We start from the raw sequence: 22,348 nt of genomic DNA on the forward strand, positions 1-22,348 counted from the left end.
GAACAGGAGTTTATCCTCTCAGAGACACGAATCTTAAAACCGCTTTCGTATAAAAGAAAAAGAAAGAATAGCAAATGTAGCGAGTTCTTTCGCCAAAGTCTTCGTACATGTACGAATTCAAAATACATAAAACGAAGTCTCAGCAGGTGTCGTAATACCAACGAACGGTAGCATACTTACAAGACACAAGTACGCAAGAAATCGACGCCGGTGATAAATTTCAAAGGCGTGACGGAGACGTTCCGCGCGGTCGCATCTATAGGGTGTCCAGGAAGTTGCCATTCGAGCAGGTCCAGCCCCGTTGAATTCGGTTATTTTTAGCGAAACGCTATTTTCAGTTCGACGTCTACGAAGCGAGTAACAAGGAATCAGTGCACGAGAGAGCCTCGTGGTGGTTTGGCTCGGCTCGTTTTCACGCAATTATCCATGTGGATCGTGAGACACACGCCATTAGACCCTTCCGGGAAATCGAATGCCATCCAGTGTCACGAAACATTTTAATAAAACAAATTCTGAAATAAATTATTTTGATGAAATAATATCAAGTAAATTATGACTTTGAATGATTCGATGTACGAAAGTTATTATATTAGTGGATTTTAAGTTACACAGAATTAAACATTGTTGATTAAAGGACAGTTCTTACGGCGAATAAAATTGGAGTTTGTGGATTTTGTTAACGCTTTGTGATTAACGAATTTATAATTGAAAATTTGTGTAAAGAAATAGATGTTTGTTTCCAGAAGAATTGGCAGTAGATCGTAGAACGTTGTACTTTTTCGAGATTCGTAGTTTTCTTGGAAAAGATATATTTAAATTACACGTAAAATTATATTTTATTTTTGTTTAAATTATTCTGCACCGTTGTAGAGATTCGATTTATCTTTAAGAAGAAAGTGAAGTAAAAGTGAAATAAAGAAAATTATCTTTTCTTTTTTTTTTTGGAAGAATTATTACATTTTTCGATGAATGATTAAAAATTGATAATAACTTTGACGTAAATAGAAAGTATGGATTTCAAAAAGAGCCGTATTTCAACTGTTCTTGACAATTATCAAAATCGGAAAAATCGTGAAACATGTAAAGAGATTCACAAGGAAGAGGAATTGAAGTATCTTCTGGGAGAAAAATGATTTACAAAAAGAAACGTGTAAGTCCAAGAAGAATGGATTCACGCAGCACGTGTCAACACGTGGCGAGTCGTCCCGACAGTGTGTCTGACTCAAAAGCACAGGCTAGTCTATATTTAAAACGCCACGAGGGTATCTAAGTCACTCGGAAAATCCTGAAAAATCCAAGAAAGCGAGGAAGAAAGAAGAAACGAGAAAACTAAAACGCGACGCAAAGATAAAATGCAATACGTAATTCGAGTAATGTTCGAATAGCTTCGATCCATAATTTTGCTTGCAAAAGGAACGAAAGAAAGTTTCCAGCATTTCTAAAAATCCTTCGAATCTCCAAAGAATCAGTACGACAAAGCTGATCTATCGACGCAAGAAGTACGATGAAAAGGCCGATAACCCGGACGACTAATTTCGAGTGATCGAAAGCGAACGAAACGAAATTTTCAAAATCAAAAAAGAGAGACGATACATCGAAATCTCTAAAATTCTGCAGAAGCTAAACTTGGATTAATAAGAGCGATCGAAAAATTTAAGATCGGACGATAAGATAAACGGGATTTTCGCTTCTTGAGAAATTGATCGTTCCTTCGGCGAAACGTATACTACGACCTGACAATAGATTTCGTTAAACTCGTTTTCGATTCTTGGCGGGTCGTGGACGAAGTCGATAGCAGGAGAGAGGTTGTGCATTCGAACGATATAATCCGGGAAAAAGGCAGAAGGGACAGGACGACTGGCGATACTGACGTTTCCTATTAAACGGGACCGTGTAATTTTGCTATTGCGCCGGGTCAGCGATCGCGTATAATCGGCGCTCCCCTTTTTAGCATTCTACCGTGTTCCTCCTATTAATTTATCTGGAACGGATCGCGGAGGTCAGAGGTAAGGCAGACTTTTATCCGGAAACGGCCGGTCGAGGGATCGTCATGCGGGCGGACCAAGAGGAATTGGACCTTCTAACCTAAACGGGTACGTTGACGAATAGGGCGTTCGCTTTCGAATGCCTGAAAGTAATACATGTGTCTCATACTATCCTTCGGCAGTATACGGATACACTCGCTTATTCGTAATAAGATATATCTCAGTTGCCAAAGCAGCAAGTTAAGATAAATTAGGATAATAATAAATAAATAAAAAGAACAAGGAGATGATAAAGAATATTAATAGAGTAAATAAATTGCCAGTATGATTCTGAAGCGATTGCCTGTTCTTGGCAATGTACAATATAACGTACCTGTAAAATAATACAACGTATATGATATATTGTTATATAACACGATATATTGTTATATATAAGCACGAACAATAAATAACGTTGCATGTAAAAATGATGATATAACGTTGAAAGAAATAGGAAAAACGATAGGAAACATTAAATATGTAATACTCAACGGACAGGTAGATTACGAACATGATTTTGAAACAATGTCTATTCTCGACAGTGTATATCATTCGGTACGATATAATAAAGTATCGTTCAGAATCTAAAAAACATCTGATACCCAAGTCGACAAGAACATAATTATAAATATATATCCTCTTCTAACTAGAACCAAACTTAAGAGCATAATTAACAAATTATATAATACGTAGAGAAAAAGAGGAAGACTCTTAAAGTTCGTTCCATAGAGCCAACTAAAACCCGGAAGAAGGCCAAAACTCGGAGCATACGTTTACTCCGCTCGTGTTACAGAGAAATGAAAAGGGTGGTCCTGAGCTCACGGTCGACACGCTATATGCCTGACTTCTTTTTTTATTTTACGACTGCCACCGAAATACTTTCGTAATGGTGCACGCTGTGCTAGCGTCGCGACGTGGCGTCGGGTATTTCACGCATGTTAGATCTTCGTCGCGTCCAACCGCGACAAACGACCTCCGTCATTACGCAGGAAACTTCGAAATTACGCCTCTTCCCTCGCGTTTGTTACATCTACGATCGGTTCGTTAACCTGACAAACTGACCTCTTAATAATCTCGAAACGGCTACCTTTTACCTTCAACTTTCTTTATTAGATAATCTTACAAGGACTGTCGACCCTTGAAGAAATGTTCTAGTAGACGTTCGAAGAAGAGAGATAGCTTGCTTTCTCAAAGACCCTTGGTACATAAAAATTCAATGCTTTGTAACATTTAGTTCTCTGTAATAAACTATTCCTAAATGAAATCGCCGTAATAAACTACCGATTTCTCTATGATCCGAGCAAAGATATAAAGAAAAACAAAGAAAATCTAATAAACCCTAGTAAAATTTCTGTTGAAAATTTCAACAATTTTTCTACACGTATAAACCGTGATAAGTACACCCGATATTGGCAGCGACCAATACATCGAACGCTTGAACCAACCACTCTGATCCATATCGCCTACGAAAAGGCAACATTAATAAAGAAAGAAAAGAAAGTCCTTCGTAAAAACCTTCTAAATTGAAATAAGATCCATGTTTGAAATCTCACCGATATCTCTACAGGTACAAAACGTCATAAACAATAATACACCAGCATGTACGTGGAATGCTCGTAGCGGACCGCTCTCGAACGGTTCGATAGAGTCAAAGTCAGAAGCGGGTAGAACGAGCGTAAAGTGTGAAAGAAAAGGCAACGATATCTCGAGTGGTCGGATGCCGGATGAAAGATGGAAGGGGATCGAGCATCGTATTCGACGTCCAACAGAAACTGGCAGCGTGGAAATTATCGGGTCCGCGGCGGAAGACGAAGAAAACGAAGGCGGAAGCCGTGGGGCGAGAGGATCGCGGACTGGACCAGGGCTCTGATAGCCTTCCTCTTCAGCAACGTCGGTATAGTGTGCCTGGTGGTCGGATATACCATAGCCGGGGCCTTCCTCTTCACCCACATCGAGGGTAGAAACAACCTGGACATCGTCGGGGACGTGATCAGGTTGAGGAACGTGACAGCTGCCACCCTCTGGGAGCTTACGTCCAAGGTAGCCACTTTTTCTTTTATACCATTTCCGTTTCATGCTTTCGAAAGAAAATTTTACTTCGGTTGGTTTTAGTAGGTGCGAGAATTATGGTTGACAATTTTTCTTCGACCAGTGATTTATGGATTTACAGAAAAAGGTTTGCGGAAAAGAGAAAAACCTTCCAATATCTTTGTAGACGTCTGTAGAATATTATAGTACGTTATAATATCTTATAAATTCTTATCAACGATTTTTCTGGACTCGTCGGTAACCTTCGATTTGAGAATTTTCAGTTTTCTCGTTAATGTCTCAGAAACGTTTTTACGACAATTAAATCTGGTTCATAGATTTGTGGAATAAAATGGAAATATTTGGATACTATGTACATAGGTAAATTTATCGTTATCAAACAAGTAGAACAATTCTTTTTTCATTAAGATGAGTATTAACTTTTGAACAGCGTTCAATTTCTTTTTGCCTTATTTCTATGCTGCATAGTTTAATGTAAAAAGTACGTTTTAAAAATTGGATTAAATTGAATAGGTGCGTCTTGAAAATCGAATAAAAAATGTGCATTTTGAAGAGAGAATTACAAACAACAAAATTCTTATGCTCTATATTTCCTTGGTTGGTCACGCGCAGGAGAACGTGTTTTCCGAGAGGATCTGGAAAGCGAAAGTGAAGACGATCCTCGAGAACTATCAAAAGAAAATGGTAATGGCCATAAAGAATGGCTACGATGGCGGGGAGGAAAACAAAAGATGGAGCTTTGCTGGGGCGTTTCTCTATTCTCTTACCGTGATCACTACTATCGGTGAGTTTACCTTCTTATTACACCTATCTATAAGACATCTTATTAAGACATTTCTATCTCGTTGCACCTCCCATTCTTATTCAGTTTTCTAGAATTTAGTTGTAAGAAAGAATTGAATTCAAAGGAAATAAAAAGGAGCCTTAATTTCTTTCTTCCATTAAAGAACAGAACCATCGAGCTATAAATATCTTATTTTTATCTTCATATCCTATAACCACTCCATTTTTTGCAATTTGGTTGGAAGAAAGAAATACAAAGCATGTATAGAAAGAGGTAAGAAGAAAAAAAAAGCAGATAAAATCTATCCAAACGCGAAACTTCTCCTTCTCGACCGTTTTTTTGTTCAACTTGGTTGAAAGAAAAGAGTGGATCCAGTAATATTAAAAAAAAAAAGTAATAGAATTTTCATTACATACATAAAAGTTTCATTTCCATTTGTTTTTTCTTTTTTTTTGTTATATGATTGAAAGGAAAAAGAGATTAAAAAGATAGCTTTATTTTTATAACGTAGACGTTTGATTTTGATTCGGTTATTTGGATGAAATGGATTTAAAAATGTTACAGAAAATAACAAAATTACTGTAAGATGAATCTGAAAAAGAAAGAAAAAAAATAATACTAGATATAAATATAATATCTAAAAATCAGAAACCTTCGCTGTAAGGTCCCCAACGCTTCTACTCTCTAGCAATGTGGATTACCATCCATTTCTGTAACTCCATTTACATGCTCATAACTACACCATAAATCACAAACACTTCTAAAAAAGAAAAAAAAAAGAGAGAGAAATAACTCAGAGTGGGTTCAATTTATCCGCTTGCATAATCATCGTCCTTAACGTTACAAGAAAATTATACCTACTACTCGAGAGAAGAAAAAGCCGAGAGAAAAAAATCGAAAAAACAAAGGGGTGAAATAGACGGCAAAAAGTAGAAACATACACGAGAGAAACACGACAGTTTTTGCCGGGACAAAGTTTAATGTTTCGCGTCGGACGAGCCTCGACCTGGCTAACCAGCTTGCAAAAAGAATGGTTAATGCCGAAAAGAGGAACACACGGACGCGAGTGACCTTTAACGTTTGAAATGTAGCCGCCGACTCGAGGAACGAATGTTTTCAAAGTTCCAACGAAGGAAATTGCGATCCAGTTTACTTGTGACCCGTTGGATAAATCTGTTTGCTAGGTTTGGTCCAGCAGGAACCAAACAAAATTGGATTAAGATCTGTGTATCTAAGAGTGTAAAGGGAGATGCGTGTTTCTTTTTTCTAAGTTAGAGGATATTTACGCGTGTTCTCATCAGCGTGAACGATAGAACCTTGGATCTCGCTCTTAAAATATGGAATTTGAATAAATTATAGCGTTCTGTGAGACTAACGGCTTATTTTAAGTTAAGGGCGTGAGGATATTACGTTTTATATAAAATACTGTGACGCGGAAGAAGAAGTTAGTTTTGTGAATGCTAAGCGAATATAATTTCTTTCTCACTCACTCATTGACGCTTTTAAAAAATTATAACGCGGAGATTAGAAACATAAAAGGCAAGATTACTATAATTACTTATAGTTTATCACTGTTTGCCCTTTTTTTTATTAATTATTACAATTACGGTTTTCCTCCTGTAGTTGGTCAGTTACGTTAAGGTTTACTGATTTCTGATTTCAACGGGACACAGGGAATCAGAGGATTAATTAATCAGGAACGATACACAGTGTCGATCGGAAGATCGATTAAGATCAACGTCCCAGGGAGTAGCTTCGTTAATCTCAGGAGGTCGACCGATCGGTGACTCAGCTCGGCCGTTAATTAATTTCCGGCCTAACGAACTCTCTCGTGTATGATTCGCAGCTTGTCGGCTGTCTTCTATGTATACCAAAATCGCTTCCCAGTAACGGCCGCGCCGATTTCTCGACATCCAGGAAATACGAAACTGTCCAACCGGTGTAATTAAGTTCTTCCACTTTTTCCCTTTTCGTGGTTGCTTTAGATATTTTCTATCTCTCGGAATACACGCTTGACTCCAAGAAATATCGATTTAAAGGAAATCCGTTGATGGTTTATCGGTAAGAAAAGATAAAACGGTGCGTCTTAATTAAGTTACTTTTGAAGTTTTAATTCTGATGGGAAAAGTAGGAGTTTCGGGAGAAAAATAACTTGCGTCTTTCGATAAAGGCTTTTTTCAATTTTGTTCGTTAAAAAATATTCAAGAAATCTCAACAATATTCGAGAAACTAATAAAATCATCCAAATTCGTCAAATAAATTATTCACAGAGAACAGATATTTATTGCAGCACTGGATACGAATCTTTTATTCGTTCTAAGGTTCTATCTTAAATTTCTGATTATTATTAAATTTTGTATCATTTTTTAATCATCTCTAAAGCTTTCCTCGTGTTTTGTAACGATAAAAAATGTTTCGATACCGATGTGAATTGATCGAAAAAGAAATAACGGATGATATATCGCCTTAATAACGCTTAATGCACTAAGAAAACGATAAAAAAGGGGTTCTAGTAGTTTGTCAAGAAAACGTGCTGATACTGTATCGGCTTAGATTGTTTGTCGAGCGAAGTATACCGAAGACAGGAGTACCAAAACAGGAATACGAAAACGCGTTAGCCGGAGGAATTAATTATACGAAAAAGCAGCGAGATTCGGCACCGATTGTCAGACGACTTAAAGGATGAAGTCGATAACGAGGCAGACTGGTTTACACGAGGGACTTCGGCTGAGTTTACCTGCAAGTTTGTTCCTCGTTACAGAAATTGCACGTCGTTCGATCATTTGGGTACACACAAACCCCGTTAAACCCCGTTAAAGTTTCGTCGGACTATTATCTTAACTGAAACTCGCTTGGTCAAAAGAGAGAGGCTCGCTAGTCGTAGTTAAAAATATTCCAAGATCACAGATCATTTACCTTCAACGTCTTCAACGCGTATAAACCAATGGTTTTACAGATGATCCAAAAGTACAGAAATAATTTTTATCGAGAGAGAGAAGTTATTGTTAAATATAGAATCTAAGAATATTGGTTCTTAGATTATTTTTTGAAAAAGAAGATTTGTTATTGACTTTTTTTGGTTTCTTTATAAAAGATATTTATTCCTATAGACAGCTTTTTATAAATTTAACGCGTGGATATTTGTTTCTTTAGATTTTATTTTTACAACGAAATAAATGCCACCTTTAGATAAAAAAATTTCGTTTCCCTCGTTCGTGAAATTGAGCAGAGTTTCGAAGAAGATTTCTCGTCATTCGTAAGATTAAAATCTGTATGTTAAAGAAATACTCTAATAGCCAAATCTGGCGAGCTAAACATAGCCAACGCGATGTGACGGAAATCGACCGTAGCACGACCTTCGCTCGATGATCTTCGGAGGTCGCTTCGAATATGAGTCAATTAATTTCCGATTCAGCGTCGTTGACCGCGTTTTCGAAGGACGTGTTTAGCCCAACCCAACGACAGTCTGTTCCACGCGATAAAACCGAAAATCCACGATTAAAAACTTTCCGATGATTTTAAATTCGAATAATTTCGCTGCCTGACGTACACTGTCGCTTAAAAGTATGCGAACGCGATTGTTTATTTTTGACAAAATGTAATTTGGTTAGAAAGTTATAAGCAGAAAAACCCAGGATGATTTTAATCTTTATCAGAGCTATCGCACGATCTTATGACGCGATAAAACTTAGTTTTACAAATTGGCGTGCAGTAAACGAATTCACAACTACAAGTGTTACCGCTTTAAGCAGTTCACTATCCTCGAAGCAGTTTCCGTCAAGTAACAAATGGGATAAAAAAAGACTCACGATAAATTCCGAGAAGAATCGCGTACGAAAGCAGACGAGATTCACGAAAGTTTGCTTTCACAGGGAGATCAAAATACGAAAAAACTACGATATCGGTATAACGAACGCGACCATCCGACGCGCAAATCATTCACCAACAGAAAAATCCCCTGAAAAAGGAATAGCTGATCGATCGTTGAAACATTTATGCGAGCCTCGCGAAATATCTGCTGGTATACCGAACATGCTGCACAATATCTTGCAATTACTCTAAATATTGCCAGACTCTAAATGTTGCAGACTCCACGAATCCAATCCAGTGTTCGTAATAGCGGAAAAGAAATCATTCCATTCATCGGCATGTGTAACGTATTATTACTGCACTTATCTCTTGCACAAAAACGGACATACAGCACTCGCTCTGTTGCCTCGTTAACTGGCCAGCATCCCGTCCCCCGCTTCTCGAATTTTCCTGATCAGTAAGCTCTCTTTTGCTAATTCATCGCAGAAAGGTAAAAGGCAAAGCTTATCTTTTAAATCTTTTCCGAATATATGAAATCACTTCGTATATTCTTGAAACACCGTTAAAAGAATTCCAACACTTTGCCGAGGTTCCGCCAGAGGCAGCGCAAAACGAAGTAAATAAATGCTCTTTAGGAGAACGCGGTGTATTGGAAACGTCATTAGAGGTGAAAGCTATATATTACATATTCATGAAGTTTAATGAAATTAGTAGCAACGTACTTTAGGAAAGTTCATCGATGCTTATTACCTGGCTAGTTATCTTTGTGCTCGGCTCTATGCATAAGGGGCAATGCTTGGCTTGCAGTCAATGAACAAAACAGGACTTAGTAGCGGGGAAAATTGGAGGAGTGGAGGCGGTTAATTAATAAGGCAATGGAGAGCGAGTGCCGCATCCCTGAGTGTGCGTAGGGGATAAGTGCGGCGAGTGAACGAAATATATCACTAATGCCGATGAATGGAACGATTTCCTTTTCGCTATTACGAAAACTGGACTATCGCGATCGTATTGGTCGAGTCTCCAACACGTGCGACAATATTTTATCCGTAACGCTAATAAGACTCAAGATTCAGCTGGGCTATAATTCACGCTTATTATATGTACTTCGAATGGCTACTCGAAAAATTAGATGACGTAAATAATAATACGTTCCAAGCTAAATTTAACGTCGACTACGATACTTCTTTTTTAAGCAAAAACGAAAGAAGGCCACTGGCGTTGGTAGATCGAGGGAATTAACGAGGGGAACTTTTATCGCGTTACAGGCGATACAGGTATAGGTGAGCGCGCGCGTGCACGCGACCTTTCAATTAATTCCCGGGGGCCTCTCGTCCCTTCCTCGCCCATGTCCCATCACCCTCTTCTGGGTTCGAGACGAGACCCAGCTATCCACTTTATCTCAACCGTGATTACAGGCTAGCAGCATCAGCCTAAAAGGGTAGGCTAGTCGACAGGCAGATCGATTCGCGAGCCGACCGTAGCCCGGCTAACGATAACCGCTTTCGGAACGTGTGAAAATTTTCGAGGACACGCCAATTTAATCGCTACTACGGTGGTAGACTTGCGTCGTACAGAGGATGCGGCGATCAGATAGTCGATCGATGGTAGTACCTTGTATCCTGTTCGATTTGGAGGAATGTTCAGGCCAGTGGCCCTTAATCTAGCGTATGCGCAAAGACTTTCAGGAATACGCTGGCTGCTTATTAAAATGTTTATCATTTTATAAAATATGTTGAATATTTGCGTCGCTTTTTCTGTTTATCGATATATGGATAACGGTGGGAATAAAATCACGTGTAAGATGTACAAAGTATAAAACCACTGAGATTCATAAAAATATGAATTACTATAAAAATCTATAATCTATTCATAATACCGATATATATATATATATATATATATATATATATATATATATATATATATATATACTTGTAATTCATTGATAACGGCACATCGATTAATCGCAAATGGAATACGAATTAGAGTTTCGCGGTAAAATGATCAGAGTCGTCAAAGGGAGCACTCGGAAGTTTCGTGGACCGATACGAAACGCATAAATCATCGAGGATCCGCGTAATCAGCGTCGCGTGGCGCTCATTGACGGATCGAGGACATTAGTGACAGTGTAACATGACGCAAAGGAATTATTGGTGATTAACCGAAAGTACCGGGAACCGATGTGTCTTGGTAGGCCAACGGGACGCGCTCGTTACACTAGAACCGGATAATTTCACCGTGGGTCAACCAATCAATTATCAAGATTAATCGTAGCACGCTCGATAATTTGCGACAACGCTTTATTTGACCAGCGAATTTATTAATAATTCAACGTAATCGATAGTAGTCCCTCTTGTATTTCTGACTCTTCCCGTTACGATAGAATCTCGACTATCCGAATTTAATCGCGTTATATCGGACCGTCGAATTTTTCAAATAATCAATTATATCAATTATATCAGTAATTATATCGATGCGTAAGTACAAAATGTTTAGTTTTTGAGTCAGATACACAGAATTCGCTCGTCGGTGGATGTGTGTAGATTTTCGTGACTAACTGTGTATTCGTCTTTAGCGTTTATTTAATAAAATGTTGTAGGTTTTCCTTTTACTACGATTATTATTGCTATACAATTTTGTTGAATGTATAATAATATTGTAATTGTATTGTATTGTTTGCGCTTAATAGAAAATTCAATAAACGCGAAGAAAACCCTCGGTATCAACACTTACAAAGACATAAGGTCCTTCGAAATCGCTTTACCACTGGAATTTAATCACCCAGCACCGTTCTCCAGGCCGGATACCGGAAACCCAAAGCCTCTGACGGCTCGCGCAGCGCTAAACAAATCATCGTGCCGTGAATCGCCGATAAATTATAATAAAGCGGCTTGGAACGTAAATACTCCGAGGCTGGTTTCCGGCTGTATTGGCCTCTCCGTGCTCTCCCGGTGTTTTCGAGATATCGATGTTTTCCGTTTTCACGCATACGCGTTCTCGCTACATACACAAAGTGGATCAAGTATCTATTCTATACAACGTGGGTCTAAATTCGTAATACGAGCGAAGCTAGGAAGATTCTATGGCTCGAAACAAGGCGAAAATCAAGAATAACAAAATTATGTTGAAGGTTTCATTTTTGAGAAAATGGAGTCTGGAAAGCTGCCAACTATGCGTGTACTTGGCTAATTCCCGATTGGGTAAGAGCGGTTCTTGGAAAATTAAAAATTCCATAACTAACAACTTTGAAAATTTGAAAATCGTTGAAACAAACAATTCAAAAATACCGAGATTTCGAAGTTTAACGAACAACAAATTTGGAAGGTTATAAATTTCATAATTTAGACGTTTGAAAACGTGAAAATTTTTTAATCCAAAGATTCAGGAACTTGAGGATGTAGAAACATAACGAACGAGAGATTCGGCGAACTAAAAATTCGGAAATTTAGAAGTTTTTCGATTCAAAGGTTCGGATATTTGGAAATTTGGAAATGTAACGAACGAAAGACTCGGAAAATTGGAAATTCGATAATTTAGAGGTCGAGAAATTAAAGAATTTGAAGTTTGAAAATTTAGAAATTTGGAAATGTAGAAATTTGAAAAATAAAAAAAATTGATCGGTCTGTAGATTTAGAATACGAGAATTTTCAGAAGTTTGCAGAAGTAGCGGCAAAAATGCAGACGTCGGACGCCAGAAAGCAATGTAAAAAGGGTAAACAACTTTAACGTCCACGATTCTCGGATATTCACGGCTCTTTTCTCCTTTCGTAATCCCTCGAATACGATCCATAATTTGATGGAACGAAATTCCCAGAAGGGTTGCTCGTAAAATCTCGGCTGGAAAATGATCGTGGGTGATATCGTCGGAAACTTTTGACTTCCCTTCAGCGATCTTTACGACGCTCGACAGGTGTCGAAGGGTCGACGGTAACTTATAGTCGATTAAGTAATTAATATCGTACTCTCGCGAGAACACGCTCGATCAGGCATTCCTTTCTTTTTATAGTCAACGCGCGTTCAACTTTACACTTGGTGACTGACGACCGTTGATTCTGAGAGGGGATTTTAATTAAAATACTCGCGGTTGATGCTGTTACAAAATGTTACCGAACCGTAGATAAGATCAGGTTCTTTTTTTTTTTCGTTTGGATTTTCTAAATCGAATCTGCTTAAAGATTACAGATAGATGCAGTAACTCACGAAGGTATTCGAACATTTACCACAGAAAAGGATATAGTAGAACTCCATTTATCAGAACTTGTCGGAGAACAAACAGTTTATATACAATTGGAGTTCGTATAATAGGAACTCATCAATTATCTCTACCATTTACCATTTTTCGTTCATATAATAGGAGCTCAGGTTCAGATAAATGAATTCAACCAGCAAAAGTTCATTTAATCGGGCATTAACTAAAATTTCGTTCGGACAAACGGAGTTTATATAAACAAAATTCTACTGTAAATATATCGCGCCTCTTATTACAATATCATGAATGATTCGCCAGATTATAGAGATCCATAATTGAACGCAAAATCGTTATGTAATTGCGAAGATGATAAATCAATTTACTATATCTTTTATAACAGTCGTTATTATAATCTGATGTTTTTAACATAACTAAAAACAAGAGAAAAATAATCGGTACATTTTCTTTACGAACAAGTGAAAATTTACGTGTTCGTGGCTTTTTTCAATGAGACGAAAGGAAGGATACGGAAGAAAAGGCGACTTTTCTTGTTTCACAGGTTACGGAAACATTTGTCCAAAGACGAAATGGGGCAAAGTGGTGACCATAGTGTACGCCATAATAGGCCTGCCACTTTTCTTGCTGTATCTAAGCAACATCGGTGACATTCTTGCGAAAAGCTTCAAATGGACCTACGCTCGTTGCTGTCTGTGCAAGTAAGTATTCTTCTTTTCTTCTTATTTCGTTTTATTTCATCCATTCCTACTTTTATTGGATCGTTAACGAAAACCTTAAAATTCGATTTGTGAAACCATCGTTGTTAGATCAATCTACTTAATTGTTCAAGGATTAAAGAAATTTGCTTTTTCTTTTCTTCTAGATCCAGAGAATTCTGGTACTTTTGCTTCTTTTTCCTTCGATAAGGATTTTTTCTTACTTTTTTTTCTTTAAAGATGTCGCAGAAGGCCATTAGAGACGACGCCAAGAGGAAATACTCACGATAACGCGGATGTAAGGAGAAATCATTGGCAAGTAAGTTTCGTGTTAAAATTTCGTTAACTCGTAAATTGATATACAAATCTCCTTTGTATTAGGAAAATAATATTTGCGAAAAATTCTGTACTCGCGCAAAATTCTCATACGAATAATTATAAAATCAGGAAACGGTAGAATTTTTGCGATAATATAGAGGCATTTGTCGATAGATGGTCGACATAGATGGAAGAGAAGTTGATTCGTTCAGCGTGGACAAGAATATTTCCTTGGAAAAACGCGATACGAAAGAGGGAAATGACGATGACAGTAGTAGCAGTAGCTACGATCCTCAACAAGTCACTGTACCTTTGACACTATGTGTCGTCATAATGGTCGGGTGAGTCGTTAATATTTAATTAACCCGTATTTACAGATACTTTTGATCAAGTAAATGATTGAAACATGCGATAAATAAATGCTACATGTAAATGAGAAAAAGCTAAAATATAATAATAAACGCGTGATGTTTATATTAAATTAAATTAACGTAGGGAACGTCACATAAACCTTAAATATCGTGGTGACCGAATATAAATCATACTCTGCAGCACATCGTTAAATGAAATTATTATTTTGGATATTCACGAAGTTACTTGAAGAAAAATTTTTCTTTCCTTGGTTGAAAGAAATATAGATCTTAATATACTTGGCAAAGAAAATTTCCTTTTCCGATAGAATACGATCTAAAAAAATTATGAATCTCTCAATAAAAAAATGCACCAGCAAAGTATATCATACGTAATTAACCCTCTGATATATTATGATTATTAACGTCAATATTATAAAAATATCAAAATACAAACCGAGTATAATCGTAATGTCACGAAATTAATCACAGACACGAATTAACAAATTCTCAAATTATCTTATTCGTCGATTTAAAATGGAAAATTTGTTATTGGTTGATCCATCGAAGGAAAATCGCAATTACGAACGATCGTGTAATTTGGAGGGACTTTTCAGGTACATTTGGGCCGGAGCCATCTTGTTTTCCGAATGGGAAGACTGGAACATGTTGGACGGTTCTTATTTCTGCTTCGTCTCCCTGTCGACCATAGGTTTCGGCGACATCGTGCCGGGTGACAAAATCTACGCGGCCCAGGGCCTCGATTTATCCTTCATCTTCTGCTCCATGTACCTAATGCTCGGTGAGTGCAGACCGACCTCACAATTTTATCGGTTTCGACGTTTAATGCTTCCAATTCCCTACGGACATTCGCTTTTTCCATCCTCGTCCACTTTTGTCTTCTTTCTCTTCTCCTTTCTATCTTTAGATAAATAAAAATCAACGTGCATTCGTAAAGTTTTCGAGTTACCAATTCGTAATTTGTCTCGTAAATGGATTACAAAAATTTTATTCCACATTTCCCATCTCTCTGTTTTCCATCTTTCTCGGTTTGCAACAATCTCTAACGTATACGGATATCGCGTTTTTAATTTTTGTATAACGTTTCAGAATTTTCATACGCTTAACTTGCATACCATTTAAAATATTTAAATTATATCCCAGCAAAGGGATTCTCGATATTCATAATATCAAATAAAATATAAATAAATAAAATATCAAATAAAAAAAAAAAAAATTAAAAAAACATGAAATTGTACGTTAGGTAAATACAATTTTATATCTTTTTTTAAGAAATAAAATCTATGTATAGTACAGCGGATATTATATTTTTTATTACTATATTTCTTTCGAATATTAAAACGATCTCCCCTTCCAAATATTTGACATTTACATTTACAAGACTTTCAAAATACATGAAATTCAATTTTAACCAAATACACATGTAGCCATTAAATTTTCAATATCATTTTTCTGAAAAATAAATTGACGAATATTTTTCATTTTTTTGATTTGTTTTTTTCATAAAGGTCCACCACTTTTCCTAGATATCATCTACGACAAAGGTAACCTCCCGTATAGATCTTTGAATCCAGTGGGCGACTGTTTCGTCTCGTGTCCTGTTTGAATTGATATTTGTGAGAGGGTTGAACCGTGTCACCGTGACGAAATCCTAACGGCAGTTAATGTGTGTCGCGATTTAATAGTTCTATTCAGGCCGGTTTCCAAGCACGTGGACTTGGCGACACGACAACGAACGTTTCGCTTAACAACGTTCTCGTTGATCCGATTCATTGAACGAATAATGTAATACAAGCTCAGAGGAACTGCGCGTTCCATTTTATCCTATAAATAAACGCATTTACGAACGATCGATTTCGATCCACGTATCGATCCCGACAGAGACGACTGCTTCTACCGTGATTTATCACTACGTCATTCAATCGTGTTTGAAATTTGAGAACAGATCGCTATTGTTCCCCTTGTTTTATCTGTTTCTGTGATCGGCACATCGCAGAAATCAGTTTCTCACTTATTTTTATGGAACGATCTGTATCTCTTTATTTCTATACCTTTTTTTTTTTTTTAGCAAAGTGCAAGGTGGATGTTGATGCAGATGCTGCTTTCAACGTTTTTGTTTTTTTTCTTTTTTTTTTTTTTCAAATATCGAATATATATTCCATATCTTGTTATATTTACAAATACGTACAGTCTCGAAGCAGCCATTTTTGTGACATTTCCAATAATCGCACGAAAGAAGGTTGGAAACAAAAATTGATCGGCCTCGACTTGGCTACAAACTGCGATATAGGAATTTTTAAAAAATTTGCTTTCTAGATAAGCTAAATCTAAGGATTGCACACGCTGTATAGGCGCATGTATATTTTCTTCACTTCGAACGATCGAGATTCCGCCAGGCGAAGAATAAATTTCCTTTCCGAGCTTTTTTTCTAACAATCGTTTCATCGTTGTTGACGTCAGCTTTTATTAGAATGTTCATTAATTAAAAGCTATCATCAGAGTAGAAACCAACGAATCTTTTTAAATGCTAAAAGCTTCGTGGAAAAAAGCCGCGGAACGAATGAAAAATAAAATCGTCCACTCCATCGATCAGAAAACTATCGATGCACTGCACACCAACACATATTTGAGCAAGTTTTCGCTGGACGAACACCGAAACCGTCGTCGTAATTGTTTCTTTGGCAACGTGACAATTGGATCGCCGCGGATTTCCGCTGGAAACACGATGTCGCGTGGCCAGACTTGGTCGTTTTCAAAGAGATCGACAGCTTTAATTTGGCCAACGGTACGAAATATTCACTTCAAACAGTATCCATTCGCTGGTTAAATTTCCACACAAGGGCATACACCGATAATATCACGTATAAATAGAATATTTCGTAAAAATGTTTGTCGAAAAGTTCGGATTATCGTACTACAAATTCCGATAGTGGTATATTTTAGATTCTTTAGTTTTGTCGATTCCTGAAGTTGAAACTTGGAATCGAGAGTTTAACACGAATTTGTCCGTTTTTGTCTTTATCCAATTTTTCAAAAATCCACGAGAATTTTATATATTTTATCCTGGCAGCCGCCAAGAGGTCGAAGTACTCTAAACCACAAGCTTTTTCATTTTAATCTTCGTAAAATATTATATTATATTTACGCACCTTTTTCTAACCATGTTATCTGAATCGTTCACGCTGTTAAAAACGCTTTTTAAACGAGATTTATCTTGTTTTGATCGTTCTAAATAATTTAGCGAAACCATGAGCGGTCAACGTCTTGATGATAAATAAAAATCTTCCGTCGTTTAAAATTCGTTGATTCTTCGATGCTCGCACGACCGTACGTGCACACTTACGTGGCGTGGTTAATGAATCGAGAGCCAAAGTGTCGCGAAGCGTGTCAAGGGTCAGGAGGATCGATTGCTTTTTAGCCATCCGCCACTTTGTACGTGGCCAGACAAAAGTTTGACAACTAGCCCGAATTCTTCTTTCTATTTTAGCTTTTTTGAGGTTTACCCCGTGTCGTATCACAGGTAGTAGAGAAATTCGATTTTTCGATTGGCGTTTATGCGGCAATGGGAACGAGTCTCTTTGAAGCGCAGCTTTTTTCGAGTAGCGAATCGAATCCATGGCCATTTTATAGCCGTTCCTGTCCGAGCGTTGGTTTACATCGAGTGGACGTCGATCGAACATGGATATTATTATATTATAGTACTAAAAAAAAAAAGAAAAGAAAAAAAGAATCGTTCAAGAAACAAAGGAAATATAATTCTTTGTTTCAAGCAGAATAAATCTTTTCGTTTATTATCTTTTCCTTTGGAACGATGCTTGACATTGTTATATTATAATATTCCAAAGAATAGAAAATTATACTACAAATACTCTTCGAGAAATAAAGAAGGTCTTCGGTCTTTTCGTTATTAGAGTACGCGGATATTATTATAGCAGAATAGTTTGGTAAATAGAAAATTGTGTTATAAAAATCCCCGAAGAAACAAAAAAAGTATGATTCTTTGATCTCAATGCGTCAAGTCTATTCATTTCGAAAGAATATACGAGGGCAGATTGAAAAGTTTTCGGAATAACGATAACAATAAGAAATAAAGCAACTCCTAGCCGGCGATCCCGGAAACTTTTCAACCCGCTCTCGTAATGAAACAATCTACTCACCTTTTTCGCAAGAATTCTCTTTACGTGTAAATTCAAAGATTCGCGAAACTAACATAAACTAAACGTAACGTTTGTAAAGTAAAAAGTAGTACCGAAAGTAACATTAACTTACCACTAGGTACAAGCAACGTTAAAAGTAGACTAATAGCAAAGTAATACGTTTCAGGTATGGCATTGATCGCGATGTGCTTCAATTTGATGCAAGAGGAAGTGATCGCGAAGGTGCGCGCGTTCGTGCGTACCATTAAATACATATTCCGATGCGACAGGTGACCATAACCGGTCTCAGCCACGTTCTGCTCCTCTACGACGCTCGGTAAGTCGAAACTCGTTTCGTTTTATTCATGATACACAGTTTCGTTCGAAGCAAATCGTACTTTGAGATTGGTCCTCCAGAGAACACGCTGTCCGAACGAATCGGAAATTTAAGTAAACGCGCGTCAGGTGTCAGAAATATTTCCAAGAAAACGCGAAATATCAGAAATCGCGTGATTTCGATGGAAAGAAAAGGTAATAAGAATAATTTATTTATTAACGCAATAATTCACTGATTTATTTGTACGTAGTAGATAGCGACGATGTTGATTATAGCGATATAGCGAAGGAGCAACGTTCGCGACTTTATGCATAATATATAAAAAGATTAGTCAAAATATCCAATGTTCCTATACCTCGTTTTTATGCAAAGATTTCATTTTCGATTATTTCTTCCGTCCTAAACGTATAAACTAACATGTCACAAAAGTCGTGTTTCTTAATTTCATTTCGTTTAGCCTTTTTCAAGTTTTGACAGCTTCTAGTTTGCTCGAAGTTCGCTCGTATCGAAAGCGGAACACGGGTGGACAGCTCTTTGGTAAAATTAAGAAAAATAAGAAACTAAAAAAAAAAAAGAAAAAAATAAAAATACAATAGTGGAAATGATAAAAAGTAATTCACTTTAGGAGGAATTGACCGATTTTCCGTTATAAATAGCGAATAGCGAAAGATAGAAAAAAGTTACCCCTTTGAATTATCGTAAATTTGGTAAAATATTTATCAATGTTACAGCGAGTTGTAACGTAAAATCGAAAAATGGCCGGATTTCCAGTGGTCGATTTCATCCCCTTACTGCAGTGAATTTGGACAGCAAAGAAAATTACACGATACATACCTGTATTTCACGTACCTCTATATATCCCCAGAGTTCTGTAATTTTTTCAATTTGCGAACTGGGTACTTTACCACGTTAGACAAATTCGCTACAGAACATTTCACCAAAGAAATCGAAAACTAGAAAAGAGAAAAGAGAGCACAAAAATTTCTACGTTTCTCTACGCTGCGAATTAATTTGTAGCAAGTTTCACGACAGGATCACGATGACGATTCAATAACTCGGTATCGAACGGAATTTGCGTTATGCCTTAATCTCGCCTTAGAGAAAACCGCAGGAATCCTTGGGACGCGATAAATACGATATACGCGCGAGCTATTTTCGAAAAAATGTGCTGTCTTGCGGCGAAAGCACGCGGCGCGAAGAAACGAGGAGAGAAGTTGTTTCTCTCGGCGGCGAATCGCAGAATAGATAAAGAAGAAGCAAAAAGAAGATAGTAGGTGAAAAATGAAGCCTTCTTTCGAGAGGAAATATAATGGGGGCGTGAAACGATCGATCGACGGGAATTTAGCGCGCCGAAAGATCGAGCTGAAACGCTCGTTTACGCTTTCAAAGACATTGCTTTCATTTCCTCCGAGCGATGGAATATCCAGCCGGGGCAAAGAAAAGCGTTAAAAATGGAAGATTTCATTATTATGCGACACCGTCTACAGTTTCATTAAATACCCAAGTTATTAACCGGGGTTATTAATTTTGTTCCTCGCTTTTGTTCTTATTACGAGATTTATAATTGCATGGAAAATTGTGGATGGATGCGATTAAGATCTTTCTCATTTTGTTCTCGAAGAAGGAGATTTAACAATCTGGCCACTCTTGCACGATAATTAACCAAATAATAATTATAGAAATTGGAAACTAGAAGCACATTCACATCGACAGACGCGAATCGGCGTCTTGTGTTTTTCGAGCGTTACCGACGGCACACGTAAAACGACGTTTTTTATTTTTTTCAAGCGTTGCCGCATATTCCATTTGCATACTTGTCTTGCAAAATTGCGCGGAAGAGAAGACTAGATGCTCGCGGCAGCGTATCAACGTCAAAGTCTTAATTAGGATCACTTTGGCTAAAAGTATCGAAATAAAAGAGTCGATAAACTCTTCCGGTATTCATCCAATTTATAAAAAAGAAATATATTTGTATATAACATTTTAACTACAAATATTTTAGGTAATTTTACTGAAGATGCGATGAAGAGGCTGGTCGTTTCCAGACACTATCGCCTTAATACGTTTTTCTAGAGAATAGAACTTGGAAAAAATGACTTCGAGGAAAGAAAGTCATAAATCATAACGCTCGTCGTTCTGAAACAACTAACTTTATCCTACAATTTTTTGTATCGGCAGAAATAATTATGGTATCTATAGGTGCAAGACAAACGACTAACGCTTCGGACAGTCGACAAAAAAGATGGAGGGACAATGGCATAAAATACGTTGCCATAAGTATTCGCAAACGTTTGTAGATTGATAAAAAAAGGATCATCTAAAAATTCCTCTTTCTCAAATACACTTTTATACGTGTACGATGCTTTTTCGCTAAGCCTCTCGAGTATTCTGTCGATATATGTATACGGTATATAGCGATAGTGGAATATCCTCTTGAAACGATGGGCTGCTTTCTCTGAAAGCGAAGAAAGAAAACGCTTATGCTTATTTTTCTCGGCCAGGCTTCTGTGTGCTCGTTCCAAAGATGCACTAATGCCTGATTTCTTCGAGAAGAGTTTCGTGGTCGTCGCTAAAGCGACTTCACCCGGGGCTATGTCTCTCTAAAGCGGCCTTTAATGGCCGAAAAAGACGACACGGTCTAACGAAAGTTCGTGATATTCGCTGATTCGCTAGCAACACTCGAGACATCCTCGACACATCCTCGAAAAACCTATTCTACTCCAAATAGGAAGGTTTATTTAAGTCGTAGAATTTCAGTGACCACTCGCTTCGTGCATACTTTGAGCAAAGCAGAACGATTTTATAAGAAAATTCGAACGATTTCTTACAGGTTATCATTCAACGAATATTATAAACTTTTATAATATTAACTTTGATTTTAGCAAAAGTTGACTGCCGTAATAATCGCAAATATTTGGTTGCTTCTGGGCGGAACTGTTTTATCCTTGAATAGGATAATGACGAGATCTTTTACATTTTTCACGGTACATAATCGAAGCGCCGATTCCAAATTGCAAACATATGAATTTCCAAATAAAAATTGCATTGCATTAAACACCGTATCGAAGCATCAGGTAGCTAACGCTACGATATACGCTCACCGAAAAGATCATGAAACGAAGAATTAAAAGATTAGAGCAGAAAGTTAGTGAATGAAGAAGCGGCCATGTTCTCGTGAAGGGATACACGCGTGAAAATTATGATTCTATCGGAATCGACGCGACGTTCGTTAGGCAAACAGCGAAGAGGAAAAGATGATTTTCGTTTTTCCTTCTTTCCTCCCTTCCCTTCGTTTCTCTGCCTCTCTCTCTCTCTCTCTCTCTTCGGGGAAAATTTGAAAGAGCGGAGAGAATGAAAGGGGCAGAAAATAAAGGGACCACAATCGTCGAAGGTACAAAGACGAGTTCTTTGAAATTCCAACGCCTGGCTTCGTCGAGAGAAAAAATTAAAAAAAGACGTCGTAGGCACTTGGAACTAAAATAGGAAAAGAGAAGAGAGAGGAGAGATGCAGCGAATTACCTTGTACGGAACGTTATATTTCGGCGGAAACTTTTCATTTGTCCGACTTTTTCAACAATTAAATCGCCTTTCTGTTCGTCAGGCTCGATACACCGCCG

At 37.4% G+C, this 22,348-nt stretch overlaps 2 protein-coding genes across 2 annotated transcripts in view; one reads left to right on the forward strand and one right to left on the reverse strand.

The window, feature by feature from the left end:
* LOC139993571 (uncharacterized) overlaps positions 1-22,348 on the reverse strand; it is a 58,097-nt gene that overhangs the window by 13,833 nt on the left and 21,916 nt on the right. The window lies entirely within an intron of this gene.
* On the forward strand, positions 388-21,526 carry LOC139993568 (TWiK family of potassium channels protein 18). Its single transcript, XM_072015418.1, has 10 exons — positions 388-844; positions 894-2,093; positions 3,592-4,064; positions 4,686-4,857; positions 13,416-13,572; positions 13,810-13,888; positions 14,062-14,228; positions 14,855-15,039; positions 18,582-18,731; positions 19,463-21,526. The coding sequence occupies exons 3-9, from the start codon at positions 3,756-3,758 to the stop codon at positions 18,686-18,688; spliced, it is 1,176 nt and encodes a 391-aa protein (XP_071871519.1). The 5' UTR covers positions 388-844; positions 894-2,093; positions 3,592-3,755; the 3' UTR covers positions 18,689-18,731; positions 19,463-21,526.

Source organism: Bombus fervidus, chromosome 13 (genome assembly GCF_041682495.2).
Source record: "Bombus fervidus isolate BK054 chromosome 13, iyBomFerv1, whole genome shotgun sequence".
Lineage (NCBI taxonomy): Eukaryota > Metazoa > Arthropoda > Insecta > Hymenoptera > Apidae > Bombus > Bombus fervidus.